This window comes from Amphiprion ocellaris, chromosome 6 (genome assembly GCF_022539595.1).
Source record: "Amphiprion ocellaris isolate individual 3 ecotype Okinawa chromosome 6, ASM2253959v1, whole genome shotgun sequence".
In the NCBI taxonomy this organism is placed as follows: domain Eukaryota; kingdom Metazoa; phylum Chordata; class Actinopteri; family Pomacentridae; genus Amphiprion; species Amphiprion ocellaris.
In genome coordinates, this window is record NC_072771.1 from 12,283,717 (window position 1) to 12,305,193 (window position 21,477).

General features: G+C 39.5%; 1 protein-coding gene across 9 annotated transcripts in view; it reads left to right on the forward strand.

The window, feature by feature from the left end:
* The first annotated feature begins 5,172 nt into the window (after positions 1 to 5,172).
* Positions 5,173 to 21,477, forward strand: part of LOC111567175 (citron Rho-interacting kinase) — a 54,927-nt gene continuing 38,622 nt past the window's right edge. For 3 of the 9 annotated variants that reach the window (XM_035947190.2, XM_023268116.3, XM_035947191.2), the window contains exons 1-4: positions 5,174 to 5,506; positions 9,931 to 10,032; positions 12,667 to 12,810; positions 13,215 to 13,334. In XM_035947190.2, the coding sequence (XP_035803083.1) occupies positions 10,024 to 10,032; positions 12,667 to 12,810; positions 13,215 to 13,334 (273 nt within the window). In that variant the 5' untranslated portion in view covers positions 5,174 to 5,506; positions 9,931 to 10,023. Of the gene's footprint in view, positions 5,507 to 9,930; positions 10,050 to 12,666; positions 12,811 to 13,214; positions 13,335 to 21,477 lie in introns of all 9 variants that reach the window. The other 6 variants (XM_035947185.2, XM_035947187.2, XM_023268122.3 and 3 more) reach the window with 4 other exon arrangements.

Here is a 21,477-nt window from a genome sequence, read left to right on the forward strand (position 1 = left end):
TCTCAGCCTCTATCCCTCTTGAATGCGCGTTGCCGCCACGGTAGTGACGCCAGCTGAAAGCTGTTACAAACGGACAGCCCATTGGCTGAAAATGATAGCGCCATATTTTGGTGCTTCTCACACACATCAGTGACATCCAGTATATGAACACGTGAAGTGGTAAAATAAGAAGAGACTGTGGCTTTAAATGATGCTCCAGGAACCAAACGAAATAGTAACGCAAGAAGAACCTTAACTTGAGTTGAGTGCCTATGATTATGTATATAAAGTGCTTGATTTTATATATTACTATATTAAATAAGAAAATATTACAGGAAAAACGATTACCATTATTATAACACTGCTCGTTGTGAAAAAAAAGTAACACAAGTATCAGTTTTGTGTTCACTCAGTGTAACTCAGTTAATACTACATCTAATCTGACAAACTACGAGAGATTACAAAGTTATCGCGATGTTTTGATGACGCCCACTTTTCAAACCGTTTGAAATTACGAGAAGTCTGTCCAAAATGTAATGTAAATGTGAATAGCCAGTAAGGTAAATACGTTTGATTTTTGAAAATAATACTTCAATATAAAGATTTTTCTTTTTGAATTGGTAAAATCATTGTTTGTTTTACCTTTAACCAAAAATGCCAATAACAAAACATAGGTCGTTACTAACTTCTACTATTATAGCTGCTAGCTGTAAGCTATCTAGCAGATAATGACAGCTAAGGCTACTTATTTGGTAGCACACGTCTATGAAGATGTAGCTAATTCAGTGATAGCTGTTTGGGTTGCTATTGTTAATTGTCAAAAATGTATACAAATAGTACCATTAATAGTAGTAGTAAAATAAATTAATAGTAACAAATAGCTCCTCTGAGCTATTTGTTGCTTATACATTCTATGCTCTGACCAGTTTGCTTACATTTCATACCGTTTCCAATAAACTGCGAAACAGTTTCTGTCGAAAATGCAACGCAGAGATACAAATTGGAGCCAATAAGCCTAATAAACTGCATTTCTGTAAATACTTGAATAGGAAAGTTACGTTTTTGGGAATGGTTATAATTACTTTAACTGAGAAATGCATATAACGCAACTCAGGTGGTCATGTAATTAATGTCTTAGCTGCTATGCCTAGCATACTGCTTACCAAGACGTAGCTAGCTAATTTAATTGTAGCTGTTAAGGTAGCTAGTGTTAGTTGTCGAAAAGTTATACAAATTCAGCATTAATTAACATTAATTAGCTGTCGTAAGTAGCAGTAAGTAGCTTGTCTATATCACTAGAGATGACCAGAAGTTAAATTACTGGAAAAAAAGGCCGGTCAAGGTAGTCTGTCACAAGCTGAACCTCACTCATATTTTATACTATGCCTACAGCTTTAATAAAGGTAGGAAAGTGAGGTAAACATATTTGAGAACTGCTTCCCAATTATCTTAAAAGGCTAATTTAGGGTGAGGGCATAAATTAAGGATTAGGATCACAATTTTTATTGAGTTTAGTGTAGTGTGAGCACAGGTTAAAGGTTAAGGATTCTCAGTACAGATATTGCTGTGTGCCTACATCTGTGTGTGTGGGTGGGATGGATGAGGTTAGGATGTGGGGGCAGGGCATTTGTGATGAATGATTACAAACAAAGCCTCTTGAGCTGATAAACTGGGGGCACAAAAGAAGTGGGTCACAGCCTGCTGGTCCACCGTAGCCTAGCTTTAGAGGCCAAGGGGGCCACATGCTGGATAATGGATGATTTCCTCAGAGCACATCAAAATCTCACTGCTTTGGTAAACCACTAAGCTGAATTAATTTAGCGGTAGATGTTGTATTAGCGTAATGATACTGGTGTTGAGTTAATGGCAAATAGCAACAAACACAGCAGCAACATTTGTGCTATAAAAAACAGTGAAAAGCTGTGTTACAGCATGATCGATCAGTATGCAGTGTGTTTTTACAGATAATAGTATCTTTTCTTTTCCGACTAGTATTTCTGATTAACAATGCACTGTGATGAGCTCTGAAGAATGTGATACTACATGTCTTTGTTTTGTACATAAAATACATATTTTTATCAGTACTTTTTACACTGCATGAAGTTGATTGTCAGAAGTAATAATCAAATAAGGAGTCAGTCATCAAAATGAAAAAAGTAATATTGACTGTCCTCCTTGGATGGTGATTGCTTGCTCTTTTAGACAATGGCTCCCTCTGTGGGGAAAAAAAGATATTACATTCACATTCCCCAAAATGATGGGTAAACAACTCATCAGCCTACACACACCACTGCACCTAGCTTGCTTCTTTGAAGAGATACATTTTGGCATTTTGGGATCGTTATATTATAATGGCCAACACTATAAAACTGAATACGACACAGCTCTTTTTGAATGATTACCGGTTTTGTTGGGCATTATTTGTTTTGATAAGTGGAGACAAGTGGAGATTATTTTAAGGATTCATGAATAAAATATGCAGATAGTCTGTATTTATACTCAGTAGCAAAGGCATTTTCATCTAAGAGAACATGCATAGCCTTCTGCTAAACGAGCATTGTTTGTAGAATTGGTAGTGACAACATATCTCCGTCCCCATTCCACATCAGTGTTGTAGCCATTTTGTGTGATTTACAGAATGAGTAATCAGTTATAAATTCCCTCAGACAGTGAATTTAGCTTCTTTAATAGTGACAATTTCAAGTGATGATCAAGAGGAGCGCCTTCCAAGTACTGAGTGTTCTGTGCTTATGTAACGCCAACCCTTAGTCATACAGGCCTGACTTTGTCTTTTTCTGCCTTTTTTCAACTAATTCAAGGTTTTGCTTCCTGTTATGTAACAAAACCAGGCTCTTCAAACCTCTAGATTGCAGTATTTCTCTCTAATAGCCCCACCCTTATATCAACATGACAGAACACACAGGACATAGAAATGAGGCTGTTTCACCATTTTGCCAGTGGATGGCAGTGCTTTTATACAGCTACCTCTGGTAAATGACTTGGAAAGCTAGTAGCAACTGCTAAAGAGATACTGCTCTGTCTGATCATATACATTTTCCCCTGTTAATAGTTTCTGCCATTGCTATACTGTTTAGTGTTAATTATTCTTTAGGAACAACAAAGGAAAACAAAATTCAGGAACACTGTGCATGCACATTGCCGAAAGATTTGAAAAAAAAGATTTGTCAGCAGACTCTGAATCTAAAGTAATTGAAAAGTAATTAATTACAGTACATTACTGAGGAAACCAATAAAAACACCCAATGAAAAAGATTGTGATTTTCCATCTTCACTTCAGAAATAAACGGTGATTGGCCTTAGAGACATACAATACCTTGTTGCTAGGTAACATCAGTTTGATGCCTGCCTCATCCCAGTAATCCAAATCACATACAGCCCTTCTTCATACTGATGTTAGTACATTATAGGCACTAAAATATTACAATAAAAATGAGCAGTTTATCATTAAATCAAGTTCTTTGCTAAGATGTGATTTGGAGGTAACCTGTTGTGGCAAGTCTACACAATTTCTGGTTACCACAACATGTGGTAACAAACCATTTGGTGTGATTTGTAAAGTGTCAGGGTGAAAGCAGTCATACTTCAAACAACATACTGCATTATGTATTGGTATAGAAAATAGTTATATTTATGAACAATTCCACTTGTTTTCATAGGGATAATTAAGGAACAATAAGAAAACTTCTCTCTGAATTCTATGCTTCTCACCTCCACAGTTATTAGTTACTAAATTTCTTTAAAAGGCTTTGGGCATGCGTACTGTTTCTTTGGCAGGTAATGACCTCATTGTCAGTCTATCTGGGGAACTCTTTAATTAGGGACTCTTCCTGGATGTGTATTTGTCCAGACACAGGTTTCTCTCCATATTAACGTAACAGATCTGCTTGTCTGAAGCAAAGTCTGAAGCGACTGATCTCAAAAATATCAATAATGCACTGGATTCCAAGAGAAAAGGGAAAAATTCAATCTGTTCTCAACAGCAGGGAGGGTACAGATGAGATAGTAGAGGAATGCTCTGATTCCTAACCAACATATTAGGGTATAATGGCCTAGGCTGAAGTACAAAAAGACACTGTGCTTTTTACACAACAAAGTAAAGGACATCATACACCTTTGTTAGTATTAAGATTGTAAAAATCTAATTAACAAAGCAAGAAATATGAGTACTGCCCATGTTCTCATTCTGCCACTGATTACTCTAACACTCATTGATTGTACAGTCCTGTGTTTTCACCTTCTAAGCATTTTGTTCCTTCTGCTGCGCTGATGTAGTACTGCTTGCCAGGTTAGGCTCTGCCATCTGTTACTGTGTGTGTAAGCTGTCATCATGTGTGTGTGTTGTTTGCAAGTCAGTATTACAGTGACGTGTCACTTGGCTTACATTTGCATAAAGACAGGAAAATTGAGCTAAGCCTAAATTAGTGTCAGACACGTGGGACCTTGTTAAGTTGTGACATGACATATACTGTTTTCATGTTTACTTTGACACAGTAATACTTCATATACATTGTTATGTGTGCGCATTCCATCACATTACTTTCAATGTACTTTGTTACTGTGGATCACAACTTGGCTGTACAGGATTATAATATATTCTTAGATCATTCCAGTTCACTTATGCTAAGACTGCGCTCAGTAAAATGAGCAGATTGTAACACATACAGCACAATGACATTAAAGGGAAAATGTTCAATATGTAGTAGACTCAAATGTTAGTAGCTTGCCTCTCTCTGAGAAAATGGTTCTCAGAATCTATAGAAATAGAATAATTGATTCATTCATCGTTTATACAGAAAAAACACTGAATATTACAAATCAGACCTGCAACTCTTTTGCTAAAACCTTGCAGTAATTGAAATTCATCTATTTTTAATTACTTTCATTCTTGTTTACTAGCAGATGAAAGCAGAAATTTGCTGTAATAGCATCAGTGTTCTTCCAGTTATTAGACTGCAGTGCTGCTGCTGATTTTGAGGTGGTTTAGTAAGATCGCTGTGCTTAGAAGCTAATTAACTGTACAGTTCAAGAAATCTTAAGCAACCAAAATGAATGTACAGGACGTGTCAAGCTGCATACATTAGTGTGATTAGAGACGGCTGCTGCAGTATGGGAGAGGATGAAAGAGCTGGGGGGTGGTATGGGAGAGCATATGAGTGAGCGCTTCCTCTCGTTCTCTACAGAATGTGATCACTGGTGTGCTGCATTACTCTACAATGCAATTTCTATGTAGTCCTTCACTCCCTCCCTCTCTCCTCTCTCTGTAAGCAGTAATCTCCTCTCGCGCTCACTGCCTCACAGCTTTCTGCCCTGTCACAGCGCATCTCTCTCTCCTTTCGGCTCTACTTCTCCCCAGTGAGGATGACATCCCCAAATTTGATGAACCAGCGAAGCTCTCATTCTGGCTGGTGGCTTCCGAGGGAGACCCCACATGAACGGGCTTACCGGACGAAGAGCTGCTGCGTCTAAGGAGCTGCATAGAAAACCTATCAGCTGTAGATGTCTCTGAGTAAGTGCTATACTAATATACTTAGTGCTCCAATCAAAGATATGGCAGGGGCTGAGTGTGATGACTGGGTTGGGGTAAGGATGAAACCAGGGTCCTTGCTGTAAAGGTCTGAACTGCTACAGTGTATTGTTAAATGGAACTATTACTTGACGGATTGATTGACTGTCACTACAGCTGAGGATTTATGGAGGGATGAGATAACTAAGGTAGCACCGAGCTTATGCAGGAGCTGTATTTTGTCTGTTAGGGCTGAGCACTGTTCTTGGTCACGACACTGAAATGCTGTGCCTTTGTTTGCTCATCTCTCTTCATTGCTCTGCTTACTGTAGCATATACTCATACAGATGGCTATCACTCCCTGGGGTGGTGTTTCAACTCTTCACTGTTTATATATGATCATATTGAGACCACAGCAACCTTTTTCAGAAATCTGATGAATCTTTACCAAGACTGACGAAGTTTTGAGACAAAGTTTATCTGACTGTCTGTCATTCAGGGATTCTTCAAATAATCTCAGCTCACCTTAAGCCACCATTTGATAAGGTGCTGAAGTAGTTGGGGTGGAGATTAAGTGCCGAAATAGGGCTGAAATTACAAAGTGAGTAGATAAAACTATAACAAGATGAAGACTGTGGTTGAAGGAAAGTATCTCTATGGTAACAGCAGGTTTTAACAAAGCTAGAGGAAAGGTGAAGGAAGCTTGCTGCATCTTTCTGGCATCTATTTGGCTGGATCACAAATTCCAATACTGATAGGAACAGAATATTAATGGAGAGATTGTGTTAGTGGCAGAGAAAATTTTAAAAATTGGATAGTATAACAATGAAGCATACTGTATACATAAGGGTTGTGTACACAAAGCAGATAATGTGATTAATGCTTAATCATGAGCATGCTTTATTTTTGTATATTTACTATGTTTCTTGTAAAATGATTAAAAGTTTGTCAGGAGGACTATGCAGTCATAGTTGTTAGTCTTTAATCTGTAGTTATCTGTTTGCGGAGGCAGTCCAAACTGATGGTAGATGGTAGAAAGGGAATAAAAGATACCTGTGTGTAGTCAAAGAGAAACTAACTCTCTGCAGAACAGATCTGCCAATGTTAATGTAAGTAGTGATGAGAGGGAGCTCTACTGCTCCATATTCTCAAGTGTCGTTTTCCCACAAGGCTTCTTTAGAAGCCCACACTGATCCTCTTTGTCATTTGGATTTGTGATGTAATGATGGGTTGGATTTTTGAAGTGCTTTTCCAAGTGCTTAGCATACTTTCATAGATTGTGATATTCATTCAACTCGACCACCACAAATGGATAATACTTAAATCCAGTATCCTCGTGGAAAGTGTTTTTAGTGCCACCTTGTTATGTAGGACAGTCACCGTGCAGCAGGCTTGTCATTGGAGAGTTCAGGAATAATGTCAACTAGCAATTGAAGGCTACTTGAGGCTTTAGTTGATTGGGTTTACACTCTTTTTATCCTATGTTCCAGAAGAATTTTAACATGACAGCATATCTTCTCATAAGCAGTTGCTTGGAAACTTCAGGCTGAGAAATCCAAACTGCCAGCACCGTTTTTAACAGTTTCAGGGTGGATTTTTCCTATAACAGCTCACGTAGCAAAAAGTAGCTATTTCTGACCAGTGTTTGTGTGTTCCTTAGAACGTGCTGGTGCATGCCACAAGTAATGTTAGCTCCAATGTCTCTTGCAGCACCTTCAAGTCTTAGTTATACCAATGTGTGAGCTGTAAATTTGCTCTTAGCTCTACTATTATTTAAAACAGTTGATTTATATACATTCAAATGGATTCAAATATTCACATGTATGAATTGTACAAATGCACTAGGCCTGTTATACACCTCCCAAAATTTTTTGCTTTGTAATGTCAAGCACAGATTCTGTAGATGATGCTTCATCTACAAACTGGCCGGGGTTCAGCTTTTCTGATCTTCAAACTAGATGTTAGCAGGAAGTTATGGAGCCAGAGAAGGCTGTTTGAAACAGAGAACTACTGCAAAGGCTGAGGCTTGAGGAACTTATTCTTTCTTGCATGACTGTGGTATTGCTAATATGTTGTTGTCATAACAATAGGCAATGCCTCTTAGTATACGTGGAGAGGATGGTCCAAAAGATCAAACTAGAGGGGAATAGATGGAAGAAGGACAGAGAGCCTGTTTTTAGAGAGGAATCTGTGCCACTACAGTGTTGCAACAGGTCGGTGATTCACCGCTGCCTACAGCCCATACAGTAGCACTGGCCCCTCGTCACCCAGACTGAATGTAGAGCAACACCATGACTGGGATGCAACCTCTCTCCTCCTCTTCAACATCTCTGACTCACAGCCCAGCACACATTATTCAACCCACGAAAAAGAGCTCCTCGACTGAGTTTGAAGCCAATGTTCTCCTCTGAATGTTACTGTTCTGTTGATGAACTCTCATAAAATGGAATATCTTTCAAACATTCCTGATTGCAGGTACTGTAACTATGTTGCTGGCACAAATTGTTAAGCCAAGCACAACCATTTGACTATTTTCTGGATTTGAACATATTACAAACAGTTTGGCCAGCTCAGTGGTCAAACTGTCTTTCCCGTTGTTCTAATGAGCTTTTAAAAGTATAGTTATTAGTTATAGCTTTCAGGGAGCTAATTATTGCAGAGGAGGAGCCCAGCTGCACAGTCTGTTAGCTCAGCTCATTATGGGCAGTCAGCTAGCACTTGAATCTGGGAGGAAGACAGTCAGATCTGAAACCCATCTGGTGCCTCATGCTATGATGGCACCCTATAACCACCAACTTTATTGCTGGCTGGCTGTTGTGGAAGTTCTTCACATTGTTAAGAAGTAAACAACACTAAATCATGCGGTGTTGTTTGTGTCTCAGCACATATAGATGTATGAGACTCATTAGACACTTTTAGAAGTATGCTTCCAACTGTCAAAGGAGGGGTATAGACTTGCTGGAAGACATGAACCAGGGGTACATAAGAATTCTGTGTCTCAGAGTGAAAGCAATTTCACATGAGTGAAAACCTTTTGAATCTTTTGAGGATCATACCTGCAAAGTTAATATAGTTTTTCTAACTGCCTGTCCACCAATAAATAGAAATTGTACAGTTTGATATTTAATCTAAACTAGACCACAGGAATATGTGCCATTGATGTGGTGTGTGTACAAGCTGAAGATCAGCAGGTGCATGACAAAGCTCACCTCAGCAAACACTGTGCTCACTCATCATCACTCATTACAAGCCACCTGCTCCTGCATCATGTCATGCCAATGAAACTGGAATTTCCGGCAGTATTCTGAAGCAGCATGGGCACATTCTGTGTAGCCTGTTGGCTTGCTGAACATCCCACCCCCCAAATGATCCTCGAAGCACAATGATTACATTAGTCACATTTCTGGGTAAATATTAATAAGCACCAGTGCTGCCTCTAGAGATTTATGACTGTTGTTTATCTGTGTTTTTTTTTACACAGATGCTACTGTATGTGATTCTCTGGCCAGCATGTCTTCCTGGTCGTAGACAAGACAGTACACTTTCACAATATGAATTACATTTATCATGAACACAGCAATGAAACAGTAAAAACACAAAATTGCGCTTGAGTTGAGCATGTTACTGTAGGGAGGAGTGGGAGGTGAGCCTGTGCTTTTAATAGACATTCTCCCTCTGTCGCTCATTCTTCTGCCTGCTACTTGATCACAAAAGCTGCCAAATATATCCAGTGGTGTAAAAGAGGCTGTTGTGTGAACACAAGCAGGCTATTTTTAGTCTCTGTTAAGCTAGAATACGATCACATATTTGGTCAGCACAATACGGATCTCCAGTGGTTTACTCACAAAATACCGAAACTGTGAATAACATGGTTTATCTGCTAGCCATCTGTGTGCACATGCTACTGTATGAATTGAATAAGTGTTAATATTGAAAGCGTCACTGCTCTGGAATGAATAGGTCTGTATGATGCATGAATTTCTCAAGTCTTCTGTGCTTGTTTGATAAATGCGATTCTTGGTATTACAACCAACATTACAGTTAGGTCATAAAATGTGTTTAATCGTTGTACATGTGCTTGAATAGTTAATGAACATAAATAGATCTAGCTTTGATTGCTAGAATTACAGCTGTGATCTACGGCTACAATATTCCCTTGTTTAACTCTTTAATATTAAAACATTTAGACACATTAATTTTATAGTATGCTGCAACGAGCAGCAGAACACATATGGAAAGTAAATTATTCAGTTTGACAGACTGTAAAAGTCATCTATACAGTATGGTTATAAAAGATAAGTGTTTTACATAAGAGTATTGAGTCAGTCCTTCAGTTTTCAAGAGAGGCTTATCAGAAAGGCTGTTTATTGTCATGTTTCCTGTCTTATTCTCTATCTACCATCTCCTCACTCTCTTCTCTCCTGCAGATTAGTGACTACATCCATCAGCTCTCTAGATAAGACCATCTCCTTTGGGAAAACCACATTACTTAACATAAAACAGCCAGAATTGCCGGACACATGTCACAGGTATTACTCTTCACATGGTAAGAGTTTGTTTCCAGAGTAAGCTATGAAAGCCATCTATTTGTCAGTTTGCGTTTACAATGAGGCTGAGTTGGTGCGTTTATTGGTTTGTTTATGTTTATCTTCGTACTCCACGTCACTCTTGAGCATGTATTGTTGAGGTCCAGACCAGTATGGTGGACAGTGTTTTGCACTATTTTGGTGAAGCATACATTTCTCCTATATATACACTATATTGCCAAAAGTATTCGCTCACCCATCCAAATAATCAGAATCAGGTGTTCCAATCACTTCCATGGCCACAGGTGTATAAAATCAAGTACCTAGGCATGCAGACTGCTTTTACAAACATTTGTGAAAGAATGGGTCGCTCTCAGGAGCTCAGTGAATTCCAGCATGGAACTGTGATAGGATGCCACCTATGCAACAAATCCAGTTGTGACATTTCCTCGCTCCTAAATATTCCACAGTCAACTGTCAGCTGTATTATAAGAAAGTGGAAATGTGTGGGAACGACAGCAACTCAGTCACCAAGTGGTAGGCCACGTAAACTGACAGAGCGGGGTCAGCAGATGCTGAGGCGCATAGTGTGAAGAGGTCGCCAACTTTCTGCAGAGTCAATCGCTACAGACCCTCAAACTTCATGTGGCCTTCAGATTAGCTCAAGAACAGTGCGCAGAGAGCTTCATGGAATGAGTTTCCATGGCCGAGCAGCTGCATCCAAGCCATACATCACCAAGTGCAATGCAAAGTGTCGGATGCAGTGCTGTAAAGCACGCCGCCACTGGACTCTAGAGCAGTGGAGACGTGTTCTCTGGAGTGATGAATCACGCTTCTCCATCTGGCAATCTGATGGACGAGTCTGAGTTTGGTGGTTGCCAGGAGAACGATACTTGTCGGACTGCATTGTGCCAAGTGTAAAGTTTGGTGGAGGGGGGATTATGGTGTGGGGTTGTTTTTCAGGAGCTGGGTTTGGCCCCTTAGTTCCAATGAAAGGAACTCTGAGTGCTTCAGCATATTGGACAATTCCATGCTCCCAACTTTGTGGGAACAGTTTGGAGCTGGCTCCTTCCTCTTCCAACATGACTGTGCACCAGTGCACAAAGCAAGGTCCATAAAGACATGGATGACAGAGTCTGGTGTGGATGAACTTGACTCGCCTGCACAGAGTCCTGACCTCAACCCGATAGAACACCTTTGGGATGAATTAGAGCGGAGACTGAGAGCCAGACCTTCTGGTCCAACATCAGTGTATGACCTCACAAATGCGCTTCTGGAAGAATGGTCAAAAATTCCCATAAACACACTCCTAAACCTTGTGGACAGCCTTCCCAGAAGAGTTGAAGCTGTTATAGCTGCAAAGGGTTGACCGATATCATACTGAACCCTATGGCTTAGGAATGGGATGTCACTTATATTCATATGCAAGTCAAGGCAGGTGAGCGAATACTTTTGGCAATATAGTGTATGTCACTCCCTTATAAACTAGTTCTTTTCCCCTCATTCTTATTTATGATTTATCAACTGTGTTTACTGATTTTTTTTACATAAATGTGTGTAATGTCAAACAGTATTAAAAGAAATAAAGATTTGTTTAAAATCATATTGATGTGCGATTTGCTAAACAACCTCCATCAAAAACTTCTGCCATTTGAGTTTGTACTGTTAAGGATAATCTTTTAGTGGATGTGCTCCACTGGCTGGTGGAAAGATTAAAGCAAAATGTTTATTTTTTATTGTAACTTGAACAAAATGCTGAAAAGTACAGTATATAATAAGTGGCTTGCAGAGATGTGTAAAGCTGAACAAGGAGCGCGCCATCTAGGGACTTGACAACAATAGGCTAACCAATTCCCCAACTCTATGTTGGTTTATAGAGTTTATGTCTACTAAGCTTGACTCATATAAACTCATGCTTCATAGTCATAAAGCATGAGTTTATATCTACTAAGAACAAACTTTGTTGAATTATTGTTATAAGATGTCTTGATAATGAATTCTGTATGACTCAAAACTCACCTCTTGGTGTGACCCAAAATTGTCCAATGCCTTTTTAACACAGCCAAAACTGAATAATGAAGACAGAATGACCAGCCAACAATTCAGTTCATCTTCAAGAATCCACTGAGATATTAAATGCAATAATAAAAAAGATGTAATATAGTTTTTTCCAGCCTTTTATAATAAACCATTAACCCATGTTATAATCAGATTAGTGCAAATAATCATAGTGCAATATTGACCCTTTGGTTTTACTGCTGTGTTTTTGTGAACATGTGCCTGCATTTCAACTATGTGTTAATGCTACCATACACTAAGTGCTGTGACTGTGCTGCCAGCCCTGCTGTTTCTCTGGTTTCCAGTGCTCCACAAGCCATGTAATGTTGTAATAGCAGATGTAATTGTATCATCAATTGCTACCAATGACATATGCCATCAAACAATTGAAGTGTTGTACACTTGCATGCATGTATTTTTTACTAGTATAAAGACAGTAAGGACATCGTGGGACAACCCAAACAATTTTTTCAAAAGACAAGACAGTAAGGGTCACTGTAAGATTTAAATGTGAAAATTAATTACTTGACTGAACTGTCAAAGGAAAAGTTTGATCCATGCTACATTCTTTTTTTTCAGGTTGAGCAAGAGATCTCACTTGTCCAGAGGAAGATGTCTGACCTTGAGTCAGTGCTCCAGCAGAAGGACATAGAACTGAAGGCCTCGGAGACTCAGAGAACAATCCTGGAACAGGACCTGGCAACTTACATCACAGAATGCAGTGTGAGTGTCGCCGTAGTTACTACAGTGGAAACTGCATACACTGTTTCACTTGTTTCAAATATGCATGTGTGTGTATTTATGTTTTTTACGTGTCTGTGTACATAAGTACAATGATTTGACTGCTCTCAATGCTATGTTTGGGATTTTAGAGATTGTATTTCAAATTTACTGATATACCACGAGTGGACAAAACACCTCTCAGTTAAGCACAGTCCCATTCAGCTGCATCCAAAATTAAGGTCATTGCATTAAATAGGACACCTATTTAATGCAAAAACTTTACATTAGATACATTATAAGCATTTATTGCTGGGCTTTTGTAGTAGAGTGCATGATTTTTTTAGTTGGAAGTACCCAAAAAACTGACTGTCAACTGACTGAAAATACGTCTATCTTGGTTTCAGAGTCTAAAGCGCAGTTTGGAACAGGCCCGTATGGAGGTGACACAAGAGGATGATAAAGCATTGCAGCTCCTTCATGACATTCGGGAGCAAAGCAATAAACTTCAAGAGATTAAAGAGCAGGTAGGAGAGCAACTTGGGTATTACATTGATAGGTCAGTTGGTCGCGATACAGATTACTTACTCATCATGTGTATGGGCTCGAAACCAAATTTTTTTTCAAAAATAAGTATAGTAAGTATATTTCATGAAGGGAAATCAGATGAAATGCGTCAAGTCACCAAGGCTGAGTGTGTGGGTTGTGACTTAATTAGACAGGTACATGATGTTGGAAACCCATCACTCTCTGTAGGGGTGCAGTCAGTATAACATTAAACACCTACTGCAATGTGCAGAAATGTCTCATGTTGCAGTACACTCTTTATGTAAATTATTGTCACCTTTTTTTAGTACTTGAAAGTCTCTACATCAAGAATATACAATATAACGATGCAGGTCATGTACAGTGTTTTATTTAAAAATTAGTATAAAACTTGATGTGAAGATTTTTAATGTTTGGAAACTCTGAGAAGGAAATATTAATTTCACAATAATGGAACAAATACAATTTAAGTTCGTTAAAAGTTTATTTGTCTATTTGCAAGACAAATCAGTACACTGAATTTTTAGGCTATGCTGATTGTACAATCTGTAGCTCTCTGTATGACGATTACATCATGCATCTGCTGGGTCAACTCAGTGTAATTAGCAATACTGTTAATATAAAAAGAGACAGGAGCACTTTACTGTATACACAGCCCTTAATTACTGAAATCAGTTGTGATGTGTGTGGCATGTGAGTGTTTGTATATACACACACATATATTTCTGCATGTGTCTCAGCACTGCATGGCAGAGTGCTGCCAGCTGTGAGAATTAAGCTGATACAAGATTGACAGTTTAGAGATAAAGAGAATAAAAAATCATCTTCCTGGCATTATGCGCCATTTTTTCTTTAAAAGGTAATAGAAAAGCAACCTGTTTTTCTCAGCCTACACTAGTGCTGGTTACCAAGCACTGAATACATTGTGCAATGGTTGCCATGGTGATGAGAGCCATATACCTACGAGTGAAGAGAGCACTGATGCAGTGGGCAGGCTGTCGTGATGAGGTGCTGGGGCCTTAGCTCATACTGTTTGAGAAGCAGAATTTTTGACCACCACTTCATATACGAAGGATTGCATCAATGCCCTTGCACATGTTGTAGTTCACAATTTCCATTTGCAAAACGTATTACTAGAGTAGAAGGGGTTGTGCAGTTCAGAGGCACCATAGAATTGAGCTGCTACTCTGCTAACAGTCTCTACAAATCCCTGTTGGACATGTTATATGTAAATTTGGCATTTTCTTTTATTGTGTTTATGCTGATGCTGTGTAGCTGTATGTATTTGCGAAACTGGGGCAACTTTTAGATATGCACAGTTATTTGCTGTGCATGTTTAAATTGCATCTGAATCAAAATGAAAGTTCTTGTCTTTACACACCCTTGAAATTTCAGTGTAGCACTAAGGTCTCCTGTCTGTCAACTCAGAGCTGGCTTGCAGAAACCTTAGGATTTGACCTATGGTGAAACAGTTTTCCAATTTTGTTAGTATATTTGAGAAACATAGCTAAACTATGCCCATTCCTATTTTTACAACATCTCGAACAATGAGTTGCTTTGTCTCTTCTCACATGGACTATCATCATGCACTTTATTCACTATTAGGCCACGACATTTAAGACACGGTTTACCTTAAGGTTGAAGTCAGAATTCTCTGAAATACTTTTTTCCACTCGGCACCTCTATATATTGGTAAATTACTCCATATAGAAAAGAGGTCTCTCAGACAATCAGAACAAGGGCTTCTAATTGTGCTGCAGTCAAGTTCAGAACTTATTGTCACCACACTTTTGCAATCTCTCTGGGGGCCCAGAGTCATTAGCTGAATGTTTTATATCTCATTTCATGACCTAACTCTTCTTACAGGTATTTTATTGATGCTTCCTTTCCCTGAGTTGTTACTCTTTTTCTTCTTTTAATAATTTTTGCTTGCCTTTGGTTGAATTGCATTTTTGTGATTATATGTATTTATTCACAAAATATATACCATTTTGCAACCCTGTTTTTGTAAAGTGCTTTATAACAAAGGTTTACTCATTAACTGATGAATGTTTCCAAAAGCAACACTCAAGTGAGGGATGGAAAAAACCTGCCATTTTGTCTGCAACCTGCTGCCTCTTAAGTCTTTCTTCTAGAACTCTGTAGCTGTGGATGTGTTTGTTTTAAGGCAATAAATTGTACACACAGGAGTAAGTCTTAATTTTCATATAGTCTCTTCTCAAAATCATTCATGGTTCATACAAAAAGAGCTTGAAACGTTTGTTGGAAAAATGACATGAAGAGCTTGACAGGGAAGGTCAGATCCTACATACTCTGTCACATAGCTGTCCAATCACTGCCTGATGAGAGCATGGTTATCACATGGTCTGTTAAGGAAAGTTACAAAAATTGTTAGATGCAGCGCAGTATCGATATGTGCCTCTTGTTTGAAACATGCTGAGGTCCTTGGGGATCATTCAGGAAGAGCTTGAGGAAAGAACTGGGTAAAATGATGTTTGAGTGTCAGATCCTTGTTTCGCCAACAACATCATGTTAATGTCCCTCTCCGATCATTAATTAAACCCCTAAAAATTCGACTCTGTTTACCACAGTTACATATTTGGATTTTTTTTTCCATGAAAATGTTCCTTTAATGTCTTAAAATGGCTTAGACATACATTTACACTATTGAGTCTACTACAATGTGCAGATCCATTAAGTCCCTGCAGCTCTCGTTACTTACCTCCTTCTGCTTGCTCTAGCTGGAGCACACCAGCTCACCTATGATTTCACTTAAACACTCTTGAAGTACCCTACATTACACAAAGAAAAGTGTAATATTCTGATAATTTAGCAATACATGTTGAAATTGGAAATCATTTCTAAAGAAAAACAATGACACAGAAAGCCCCACCCTGCAAGCTAACAGTATTGGTTCCTAAGGTTTGCTGCACATACAGTGAGGGAAATAAGTATTTGATCCTCTGCATATTTCATGGTTTTGGCCACATACACAAAAAAAGAGCTGTCGACAATTTTAATAGGAGATTTATTTTAATTCTAAGAGACAGATTATCAAAAAAAAAATATCAAGAAAAACACATTAACTACCAGTTGTAAATGAATTTCCAGTTGATCAAGGCCAAACATAGAATAGGATAGCCACTTTATTGTCTAACAGAACATATGCTAGCTGGTGCACATTAGGAATGAAATTTCGATGCAACAGCTCGCCATCAGACCAGTAAAAAAAAAAAAAAAAAACATTATTTGAAATAAAAATTATTTTAATATATATATACACATGTACATACATATACTTACATACACACACACATACATATGCATACATACATATACATACACACACACACACACACACACACACACACACGCACACACACGCACACACACGCACACACACGCACACACACGCACACACATGTACACACATGTATTGCACAGTGAAGAAGTAGCAGCAATTTTCCTGCAGTGAAACACTGAATGTAGCAGCTGTTACAATTCACAGTGCACCATGGGTGCCCCTGTCCAGAAGGATTATTGTGAATTTAAGAGTCTGATGGCTTGGGGTATGAAACTGTTACAGAACCTGGCTGTTTTCGCTCTGATGCTACAGAACCTTCTCCCAGAGGGGAGCAGGGAGAACAGTCCATGGTGGGGGTGTGTGGAGTCTTTGATAATGTTGCGGTCTCTGCTGAGACAGCGCTTGTGTGCAGCATCCTGGATGGATGGAAGAGAGGTCCCGATGATCTTCTCTGTCGTCCTCACCACCCTCTGCAGCGACTTCCTATCTGAGGCCCTGGAGCTGCCAAACCAGATGGAGATGCAGCTGGTCAGCACGCTCTCTATGCTGCTGATGTAGAAGGTAGTCAGGATGGGAGGGGACAGCTGTGCTCTCTTCGTCCTTCGCAGGAAGTGCAGACGTTGCTGAGCCCGTTTGACCAGAGGTGATTATGTGCAATGACCAGTCCAGACTGTCTGTAATGTGCACCCCCAGAAATTTGTCACTGGTCACCAGGTTTGCACACATCTTAGGATGTATTTTAGACAACTCCTGTTTGCAGATTTTCTCCAGATCCTTAAGGTTAGAAACGCAAAGCTTTAGTTGCCTCCATAGATTTTCAATGGAAGTATGGTCTGGAGACTGGTTAGGCCAATCCATGACCTTAATGTGCTCCTTTTTGAGCCGCTCCTTTCTTGCCTTGGCCTTATGCTTTGTGTCATTATCTTCCCAGAAAAACCACCCGAAGCCCATTTTAAGTCCTCTGGCTGGGAGAAGGAGGTTCTCACTCAATATTTCTCTGTACATGGCCCCATTCATTCCCTCCATGTGGTGCATTCATCCTGTATTCATTGGCAGAGAAACAGCCCCAAAGCAAAATGCTTCCACCTCCATGCTTGACTGTGGGGATGGTGTTTTTGAGGTCATAGTCAGCATTTTATCTCCAAACATGATGAGTCAAACTGATGCCATAGAGCTCAAGTTTGGTGTCATCTGACCAAATCACATTCTCCCAAGCCTCTTGAGCATTTCATTCCTTTCAATTCTTACATTCAAAACTCTGAAGAAAAAGCATGGTGCATATTATAATAATTAATATTACAGGTTTCATAGTTGTGTTTGTCATTGTTGACTGTAGTTTTCTTTGTTACTTCATCCATTCTTTTTTTGCTCTTTTTGTTTATTAAAGGAAAGTATTTTTAGGTGTGGGGAAAGAATCATAAAGTTAATATCTCTGAAGGAAATTGAGGGCCAGTATACTGGCACTCCTCACAGAGAGTCAGTCCTAACTTAAACTTGAAGCCAATTAGTCTTGGAAAAAAAAAGATTGCTCTTTGATACAATTTCTGTGTTTGAGATATAAAATGTATCCTTAGCTCCATTCCAGAACACACATGAAAAAAATTCAACTGAAACTTTGTACTTTACTGACTTTAAGCAGCTCAAAGCTAGTGAACTGTCAGATAATGACTGATAGATAGGGGCTTTTGACCGGGGTGGAGCCTGTTCGGAGTCGGAGCCAGTGCCCGACTCGACGCCGGTTTTTTGTCTTTCCACCACCGGAGCTGCGGCTCCGGGCTCCAAAAACTGGGGCTTTTTCGGGCACCAATTCGTTGCTGGGCCAGACTTGGCCAGAGTTGAGAGCCGAGCATGTCACGGGCAGAGGGCGGGGTGACATCTAAAAACATCTAAAAAGATAAGCATAGATATGATCATCAACTTATTGCGCGTGTTTAACTGCTAAGTAATCAATGCAAGCGTAGTCGAAGCTAAGTAGCTAAGCTAACGCTAACACGTTTACTGTTAAGTATCCAAACATCTTTGATAATTACCTTTCTTCTCAAACGTGATCGCCGGGCATTGGAACGGCGACGCTGATGGGTAACCCCTAACAGAAGGTTTTGCTGTTCAGCGATGGCGAGACACACTAGCAAAGCCATGAACACCACTCCAATGAAGTCCTCCATTGTTGTTGTGTGGGTTTCCGTACGGCGCGAACGCTGTTGAACGGCTATGTACGCAGTGACGTACACACGTTTTGTGGTGGCGCAATGACGCAGCTCCAACTTTGCTCCTTCCGAATGGAAACACAAACTCGTTCTGGGGCGGCACGAGATTTGAACCAAAAAAGCACTGGCTCTCAACTTTGAACCAACCTAGCACCTGGTGCTCTTTGGTCGAAAGCCCCTATTAGTGCACCCAACAGACCTTCTGTTGGATGCATTAAATCTGTAAAGCTGCATTTTAAATCGATAGTGTTGAGAGTGTTTTGAATGTAATTTAGAGGCATTTGATCCACAGTGTCTAATTTTCAACACAGTATGTTTGCTTTACAATTGCTTATTCATGCAACAGATTAGCCGAGTAAAATATATTGATTGGTTGATTTTCTATAAGAACAAACACTGCTGATGAGTGCTCCACAAGACCTTAGTTGATCACCATATTGTGGGCTGAATTCATTTGTCTTTAATTCCCATATACTTATTCGCTCTTTTGTTAAAACATTACTGATTGCTCTTTTTAGGGCCAGAATGATAAGAGGGGAAGATGCTCAGGTATTGTCATGCTGTGCAAAGTCACTTCACTGATGGTTTTTCTTACAGGCTAACACTGCTTTGTTTTGGGAGGCTGTTTCTTCATGCAGCGATCAATACTTAACTGAATTAAAATCAGTTTTATTTATATAGTAACAAATCAAAACATAGCATGATTATCTCAGGGCACTGAGATAATCGTTTACACAGTAAAGTCCAGACCTGACAATATTGAAGAGAAACCTAAAAATTCCCCTTTGAGCAATCCCTTTGTGACAGTGGGGTTACACATGTAACACTTCTCATTCCACTTCACTAGGACTATTTTGGCATCCTTTTCACCATGTCTGATACTGTCTGCTTCATTAGTTCTAATCTGTGTCGGCTGAACATCAGTCTCCCTGGATGCAGAGGGATGTTACTTTTTATTAGACTGACAGACAGGCTGATGTGCCCTGTAAGCAGATGAGGCGGTTGAAATTAGATCTGTTAGGCTGTGACTAATTACTGTTTAACAGACATGTGCAAATGACTTTGACTTTTTTTCTCTCTGCATACTTTTCTCTGTACATTGATTGTTAACATATTTACACACGTAGACAAAATTGTTGGTACCCCTCGGGTACCCACAACCCACAATTTGACCCATAATTTGAATCTGACAAAAGTAATAATAAATAAAAATTCTATGAAAATTAACCAATGAAAATCAGACATTCCTTTGAACTGTGGTTCAACAGAATTATTTAAAAAATAAACTCATGAAACAGGCCTGGACAAAAATGATGGTACCCCTAGAAAAGACTGAAAGTAATGTGACCATAGGGACATGTTCAATCAAGGTGTGTCCTCTAATTAGCATCACAGGTGTCTACAAACTTGTAATCAGTCAGTCAGCCTATTTATAGAGTTACAAGTAGTCACTGTGCTGTTTGGTGACATGGTGTGTACCACACTAAACATGGACCAGAGGAAGTGAAGGAGAGAGTTGTCTCAGGAGATTAGAAAGAAAATTATAGACAAGCATGTTAAAGGTAAAGGCTATAAGACCATCTCCAAGCAGCTTGATGTTCCTGTGACTACACTTGCACATATTATTCAGAAATTTAAGATCCATGGGACTGTAGCCAACTTCCCTGGACATGGCTGCAGGAGGAAAATTGATGACAAATGGAAGAGACGGATAATAAGAAAAGAGCCCAGAACAACCTCTAAAGACATTAAAGGTGAACTCCAAGGTCAAGGTACATCAGTGTCAGATCTCACCATCCGTCGTTGTTTGAGCCAAAGTGGACTTCATGGGAGACGACCAAGGAGGACACCATTGTTGAAAACAAATCCCAACAAAGCCAGACTGGAATTTGCCAAACTGCATGTTGACAAGCCAAAAAGCTTCTGGGAGAATGTCCTATGGATGGATGAGACAAAACTGGAACTTTTTGGCAAGACACATCAGCTCTATGTTCACAGATGGAAAAATGAAGCATCTCAAGAAAAGAATACTGTCCCTACTGTGAAACATGGAGGAGGCTCTGTTATGTTCTGGGGCTGCTTTGCTGCATCTGGTACAGGGTGTCTTGAATCTGTGCAGGTACAATGAAATCTCATGACTATCAAGGTATTCTAGAGAGAAATGTGCTGCCCAGTGTCAGAAAGCTTGGTCTCAGTCGCAGGTCATGGGTCTTGCAACAGGATAATGACCCAAAACACACACAGCTAAAAACAGCCAAGAATGGTTAAGAGGAAAACACTGGACTATTCTGAAGTGGTTTTCTATGAGCCCTGATCTAAATCCTATTGAACATCTGTGGAAGGAGCTGAAACATGCCGTCTGGAGAAGGCACCCTTCAAACCTGAGACAACTGGAGCAGTCTGTTCATGAGGAGTGGACCAGAATACCTGCTGAGAGGTGCAGAAGTCTCATTGACAGTTGCAGAAATCGTTTGATTGCAGTGATTGCCTCAAAAGGTTGCGCAACAAAAAGTAAAGTTAGGGGTACCTTCATTTTTGTCCAGGCCTGTTTCATGAGTTTATTTTTTCAAATAATTCTGTTAAACCACGGTTCAAAAGCAATGTCTGATTTTC